Source organism: Lynx rufus, unplaced genomic scaffold (assembly GCF_022079265.1).
Source record: "Lynx rufus isolate CCGP_SWC_20201006 ecotype Redwood Valley unplaced genomic scaffold, mLynRuf1.p SCAF_17, whole genome shotgun sequence".
Taxonomy (NCBI): Eukaryota; Metazoa; Chordata; class Mammalia; order Carnivora; family Felidae; genus Lynx; species Lynx rufus.
The window spans coordinates 38,679,530-38,687,088 of NW_025814831.1; the positions used below are offsets into that span (position 1 = coordinate 38,679,530).

General features: G+C 44.9%; 1 protein-coding gene across 1 annotated transcript; it reads left to right on the forward strand.

Moving 5' to 3' along the window:
- The first annotated feature begins 314 nt into the window (after positions 1-314).
- GPHB5 (glycoprotein hormone subunit beta 5) lies at positions 315-5,537 on the forward strand. The gene is made up of 2 exons (XM_047079764.1): positions 315-518; positions 5,349-5,537. The coding sequence occupies exons 1-2, from the start codon at positions 315-317 to the stop codon at positions 5,535-5,537; spliced, it is 393 nt and encodes a 130-aa protein (XP_046935720.1).
- The last annotated feature ends 2,022 nt before the right edge of the window (positions 5,538-7,559 follow it).

Genomic DNA, 7,559 nt, shown 5'->3' on the forward strand with positions numbered 1-7,559 from the left:
TGGAACAAACTTCTTGAACACGTAAGTTAAGTCCAGCAGTTGGGTTGCAACAAGGAAAAGCCTGAGGATGCCCTGGGAGGGTTGGGTGTCTAATGAGCACAAGGGGTCCATGGAAACCATACTGGAGTCAGGGAGAAGAAAATTCGGGCACCTGTGTTGGAGTCTGTGGGCTTTTACACATACTTGGCTCATTTCTTCCGAAATGCTAAGAGCAAGGTGCCTTTGACAATGACCATCATATCATTGGGCGCCCCCTGGAAGGACGCTGGCTCTGTTAATAAACTCTCTTCCCTTTCCCTCTCTGAAGGAACGCTATGAAGCTGGCATACCTTTTCCTCGGCCCCATGGCCCTCTTCCTCCTAGCTGGCTGCAGCTGTGTTCTCAGCACGTCCAGTGGGAACCTGCTCACCTTTGTGGGCTGTGCCGTGAGGGAGTTTACTTTCCTGGCCAAAAAGCCTGGCTGCAGGGGCCTTCGGATCACTACGGATGCCTGCTGGGGCCGCTGTGAGACCTGGGAGGTGAGTCTCAAGACAAGCCCAGGTAGCAAAGCCTTCAGGGTCGGCCGCCTGGGTTGAATCCTAAGTGTTCACTTTTTAAATAAAATGAGGTAGAGTGGGGCATTTCTGTGGAATTTTTTTTAAATAACAATTATTTGGCTTTCTCCAAAAGTAATCTGAAAGAAGCATGATCTTGCCCCTCTAACAAAGCACTGATAAAATTAATATTTTTATTTTACACAGTGTCGTATATTTGGGAATCATCTTTAGGGGGTTATGATGTGCTATTATTCTATCCATTTTACAGATGGCAGGAGAAATTCAAGGAGTAAATGACTGCAAAGTCATACATAGACAGTCAGTAGAAAGTTAGGGATAAACCCTTGGTTCAAGCATGTAACCCACACTTCTCTATATTCCTCTACCTGTGATACGGCCAGCCAGTCACCAAGAGGCAGGCCTTGAACTATCTAGCAGGTGAGGGCAGGTCCTCAATTCTTCCCTCAGTGGCTCATGCACAGCCCTGCCCTGCCCCAACTCTTAGGGATTGCAATTCTTAGGGACCTCAGGGATTATCATCCACAGATCCACGAAGTCCCTTTGTATTCAATGATATCCAGCCTTTTAAGAGGCAGTGCATTAAAAATGAGGATACAAATCTTGGACAAAGTTCGAACCCTATTGGGCTGAGATGGAGATGTTTGCCAGGTGAGCAGAAAAGAGGCCCATTTAGCACCCTATCCCATCATACCCCAGAGTGACTGTTGACTCTTTCTACTGAGGCCAGGCCTGGTTACTAAGCACAAGCTCTGATTCAAAAACCATTACCCTGGCTCAGAAACCTTAGATGACTCCCCACTACTGCAAATTCCAAAACCAACTTCCGAAGTCTTCAGCAATATGAAGTCTGCCCGTTTTCCTGGGGTCTGTACTGTACATATCCCAAGCCCTGGTCTTGTCAGACTGAGTTTGAAAAGGTTTATTAAGCACCCCTCTTGAAATCTCACTTTTGGTCTTTTTCTCATGTCCCTTCTCATGTTTATCTGTCATTATTAAATAAATTCTTTGATGTTTGCGTCCAGTGCCAACTCCTTCCCCAGAGGTTTTCTGAGTTGCTGGCCACCCCTGACTTGTGTTCACCTGTTGCCTTATTTTTTCCCCCACCACACAATGCTAGGTTCTAAGTTTTTTGAGAGTGGAGTTTCATTCCTTTGCCTTTGCCAGCCCTTGTTGCAGTGTCATGTATGAAAAAGACCTTCAATAAATATTTGTTGAATTATGTGGGATTGACCTCTATCTGGAGTCATACACTTTTTTTTCTTAAGTTTATTTATTTTCTTAAGTAATCTCTATACCAGACATGGGGCTTGAACTCATGACCCTGAGATCAAGAGTTGGATACTCTTCCAACTGAGCCAGCCGGGTGCCCCTGGAGTCATACATTTTTTAACCTAATTGACGCCGACTTAGAAGTCTGTGAACACCATGAGAGGACACTGCCATTGGAAAAAACAGCCATCCATTCAGGGACTCAGAGAGCAACCTGCTGTCACTTAGATAAAATTATGGCCCCATAAATGGATTGGGTCCTGGTGACAAAATTTCCAAATTACATAAAATGACTCCACCTAATTAGCTTTATTTTTGCATCATCCAGGGGCTTGAGACTTAAGAGCCAAATAAAAATTCAATTACTAAGGATACTGTGGCTATGACTTGACATCAAACTTACTTGGGCGGGGGTGGGGGTGGGGGGCGGTTGGCATCTTCTCATACTCAGGGCTCGGCCTGGCCATGCCTATCCCCACTCGAAGTTCATCTCTCTGGTCTTTGGAACTCTCTCTGGGCCTACATCTCAAACCCTGTTTCCTTCAACTCAGCTCGTTTTCGCTTCTCTTTAAAAATTGATGAATGTCTTTACTTGGATCCTCGTCACCCGCAGGAGGTCAGGGACTGTGTCCTCACTGGAGAAATAGAAGCACCAAGACCTTTAGACAACAAGATTCTCCTTAATGCTAGCCAGCTTTTATTTATGCCCTTACTGTACTAGGTACCGGGAGGTTATGTATAGAAAATTTAAGATAAGAGGCCAAGATTTATTTTCCCAGTAATCTAAAAGTTTCTGAGATATAAAGTGCTTATTTTTGGTAACTTAACTGGAGAGCATGTCTGAAAATGAGGATGTCTGTGACAGCAAAGCAGCTGGATTTACTTCAAAGGTGGAACTATTGCTGAAAAGAGCCTTTGTTCATGGCCTGGGGTTAGGGTTGCCCGATTTATCAAAAACCAAGTCAAACCAAACCATGATTTCGCTTAAATGTGAGTGTCACATAAACAGCAATTGTTTTTTGGGACCCAGCTGGTCCCAAATCGAGGCCTGGCAGGGAGGGAGGGGAGGGAAAAAAATACCCCAGTCTCACTGTGCTCCGTGCCCTGATCTTCTCCTGAAGTACATGGGAAGGAAGGGAGCACGGGAGCTCGTTGATTCGGTCCATAAATATTCAACCTGGGTAGGAGGTTGAATAAGAGTGGAGAGTGGGTCTGAGGGGGCTGATGGGTGAAGTCCAGCATAGCTATCTTCTGGGGTGTTTACCCAAGATGCCACAGATAGTGTTGTTGGCTGTGAGAGTCATAAGGCATCTGTAGGCATCTTATTACCCATGCAATGAGTAGAGCCATACTTTATACTAAAAAAAATTTTGTTGTTTATTTGACATTCAGATATTACTGAGTGTCTTAGATTTTACCTGGCACCCCTGCTTGAGATTCCAAATTACTGAGGGTAAGAGGATGTGCAGCAAACTGAGGAGGGTAAAATGCTACCTGAAAAGTAGGAGGAGGCAGTGATATCGGATGGAAGTCCTTGTCAAAGGCAGAGCCATTATTCCCGTGACATTCACGTAAGAAGTTCATCCTGGGCCTCCGTTTAACATATTTTATTCACCCAATACAGGTGAAGTCGTTGGTTTTTGAAAGCTTGTAAGTTGTTATTTTTGTTGTTACTTCCTTATCCTTGCAACTACCCTGATAAGAACAATAGATTACATTTACTGAGCACTTACTTGGTGCCGGGCCTTGTGCAGTGTGCATGTCATCCTACCGTATCTCCACAACACGGCTGTGAAGTAGAGATTTTGTTTCACAGAGGAGGAATCTGAGGCTTCCAGAAGTCAAGTGGACTTTCCAAGGTCTTCAGCAAGTGGAAGAACAGGGGCTCAAGGTCAAGGGTCTGACCACAGTATTTGAGATTTTTTTTTTTATACAGTCTTTTGGTTATTTATTTATTTATCAACACTCATGGCCATGAATTCATAGGGAATGGGCCCCAGCAGCTCAGGCTCCTTCCCACTGGTTCTCACAAGGCGTGCTACTCTGGGCAGAGCAGGCTGGTGCTTCAGCTGGACCCAAGGACCTTTCTCTTTGGCTTCCTTCTGTTTCTGATCATTTTCCTTCACGCACTTCAGGAAGCTGTCTCAGCAATTTGAGCGCTTAACATGCTCAATACGTACATTAATTTTCTTGGCGAGAATATTGCCCTTAACTTGTTTGCCTACAACGATGCCAAGAGTTGCTGGGTGACACCGTAGACTCTGCCAGTCTTGGCATAGTTAACATTTGTGAGGCACTCTGTTTTGAATAGCGCCCATTCCCTTGATGTCCACACAATATCACCTTTCTTGTAGATTTGCATGTAGGTGGCCAAAGCAACTCCATGTCTCCTAAAAGGCCTAGAGAACACATAGCGGGTGCCTCTTCTCTTCCCCTTCGTGGTGGTCATTTTGGTGAATTATTGGAAGACGGGGGTTCTGCTACAGGGTTTGGGATTTTAACTACTACTTTGTGCCGACTTCCTGATCTATATGCTCTTCACGAAATTATCTTTGAATTCAAGATTTACGAGAGTTGAAGGCAGGAAGTGAATCCTTTGATTATCAGAACAGTGCACAGGGCATTCCAGAAGCTGCCTTGCTGTTTTCTGTCATTAAATCAACAAATAGTTATCGAGAACCTGCTGGGTGACAGGTACTACTCTGAGTAGTAGAGGCGTAGCAGTGAGTAAAATGGGCAAAAATCCCTGTCCTGACGGAATTTGCTTTTTAGAGTGGGAAAAATACAACACAAATTAATAAAATAATGTAATATGTCCCGTGGTACTGACAGGTGCTATGCAGAAGAAAAAGCAGGAAGATGGTGGGAAGTGGCAGGGTGTGGAGGTGGGGTGTTGCGATTATAAATAAGATGGTCAGGAAAGGATGTTCTGGGCACTGGGAATAGCAGGCCAAAGACTCTGGGGTGCTGCTGTTCTTGGTGGATCTGGGGGACAATCAGGAGATACTGTGGCTGGAGCAGAGTGAGGAAGCCAGCAAGACAGGTGGCCGGAGACATAGCAGGGGGTGCAGGGGTGGGGAAGATGATGGAGGGTCTTGAGGCTGAACGTCTTTGACTTTTACTCTGAGTGAGATGGGAAATCACTGGGGCTTTGAGCAGAGAAGAGAGAGGAATCTGACTTACATTTTGAAAGAGTCACTTGGGGCTGCTGTGCTGTAAATTGACCGTAGGGGGTGATGGTAGAAGAGAGACCAGTTAGAAGACTTTTGCAATGATCAGGATTATTCGTTTGCTAAATATTTATTGAGCACTTGCTATGTGCCATGGGCTCTTTGGGAGCTCAGGATATGGTACAGAAAGCAGGTTGCTGCTCTCAGGAATTTGCTTTCTGTTGGGAAGAGACAGATTCACAAGTAAACAAATAACTAACGAGTTAGTTTCTGAAAGTGATTAATGGTACGGAGGACAAGAAACAAGATGGCATGTTCTAATGGGTTCCCTGTTTTCTACCCGTGAGGATAGAAGCCCATTCTGGAACCCCCCTACATTGAAGCCCATCATCGAGTCTGTACCTACAACGAGACCAGACAGGTGACGGTCAAACTGCCCAATTGCGCCCCTGGAGTGGACCCCTTCTACACCTACCCCGTGGCTGTCCGCTGCGACTGCGGGGCCTGTTCCACTGCCACCACGGAGTGCGAGACCATCTGAAGCTGGCGTGGCCTACAGAACACAGCTGGCAGCTTTGAGCTTCACGGACCCAGGTGCACGGGCAGCCTGAGCAGCTATACCCCCTGGATTCAAGGACTGTTTAATTCTGACCACCTGTGGAGGAGGTTATCCGTCTCCCTTAGGCCCGACTCCGGCCTAAGGCCCAGAGGCAGCATACTGATGCTAAAAATGCAAAACAACATTTGTGTTTTCGCTGACATAATTTCTCTGGTTCACACACTTGCAAATTAATTTATCTTTGCCTTGAATCTCAGAACATAATTTGTATATACCACAATCCTCCTCCAATCTGGATTTATAATACGCCAATAGTTTAAGGGCCGTGGGAGTAATTAGGAAATGGGTCTAGAAACTCTTTAAATTCCCATCTTTTATTTAACAATTGGTCTTCAACTAGATTTAGGATCAAAGGGCCAGATATTAATAAAACCAAGGCTCTGTCCTCAAGCCCCCAAAGAAAATCCAATTGCAAGCTTCCTTAGAGAAAATACTGCCTCCTTCTTTTAACTGAGCACTTATCTCAGGTTAAAAAGTGCTCAGATTAAGAAGAGGAGGGCAATAGTAGCTCAAATTGAAACGTGTTTGGTTCTGGGTGATTCTTTTCCCGAGCAAAAATCTTGAAGCTCCTCCTTACTGAAGAGGCCCCTTTGTGATAAAAACAAAAACAAAAATGAAACAACACTCAGGAGAAAATGTGAACTGGATCCATCACTTAGGTTTAAAAATGTACAGAACTAAACTCTGGTTTTAGACTCATGGGATGCTCTCCCAAAGCTATGGCCAAAATGATTAATCACAAATATTCTTTCCCATTTAGCATATTTTAAATTTAAGTTGTAATTTTTTAAATTTGGAAATTTTGCATGTTTATAGGGGTAAAACTGCATTGCTAGCTTGGGGGAAAGTCCGTGATCATCTAGGCCTTGTGCTAAAATCTTACAGCAGCTGATTCTCTGTGACTTTTTTTTTTTTTTTTTAACTCTGGTATTGTGCAAGTGTCTTTAATTCCGACACTTTGAGGGTTGAAATGAACTCTGTTCCTTTTTTCACAACACGCCAGGAAAATCTGTGTTAATGCCAATAAAGCATGTTCTTTGTCTTCTGGATTCATGAAAACTTTCAAAAAAGTCTTTTGAGTCTTTAATAGACTTGGAATAGCAATAGCAAGCACATTCAAAACGAATTTAGAATGTCACGTTCAGTAAGAGACACAGACAAATGACTGGATATGGTAAGTCCCAAGGTGGCTCCATCTGGACTCACATCCTTGGCATATCCCAGCTGGGAGCCAGGAGCCCCCCTTGAGAGAGGAATTGGAAAAGTCCTTATGAAAACAGAAATGTGACTGTTGGGGTTGACGGTCAAGGACTGGGATGCTGAGGTGAACACCTGGGAACAAAGAACAGGAGCAAAGTCCACCCCAGTCCTTAGTGCAGATCTGTTGTTAGGCAAAACACTCTAGCACAAAAAGTAGTGGGGAGCCTGGGATCTCGGCCGGACAGTGGGTGGCAATTGGGAGTAACCCTGGGTGACACCTCACGAGTGTTTTCAACCCATCCCTAAGAACTTCCCTCAGAATTTTCTGACAGAAACGGCGGCTTCTTAAAGACACTTAGGGAAAAAGGGCAGAAGCAGTAAGGGTTTGCCACAATTTGAGAAGTGACTACGGCATGAGTAAGGGGCCAGGCAGGAAACGAGTGATACACTGTAGCCAGACATTGAGGACAAGTGAATGGAGTCGCTATTTATAAATGTGCTGGCAGAGTTAAGGAAACCAACAAGGGGTGATAAAACACTCTGAATGCTTGTTTAGAAGCAATGAACATCCCTAGGCTGAAGGAGAAGAGGAAGTGACCATCAGATGCCCAGAGAGAGCTGTGACCTTCCTTTCTTAGGACCCAGCTGGTCCGGAATCAAGGCCTGGTAGGGAGGGAGGTGGTGGAGAAGATACCCAGTCTCACTCTGCTCTTGCCCTGATCTTCTGCTGAAGTACATGGGAAG

Excerpts from the sequence above, each read along its gene's own strand:
- GPHB5 (XM_047079764.1), top strand. The coding sequence starts at position 315 with ATGAAGCTGGCATACCTTTTCCTCGGCCCCATGGCCCTCTTCCTCCTA. Across the intron at positions 519-5,348 it reads GCCGCTGTGAGACCTGGGAG|AAGCCCATTCTGGAACCCCC; the intron begins GTGAGTCTCAAG and ends CCGTGAGGATAG.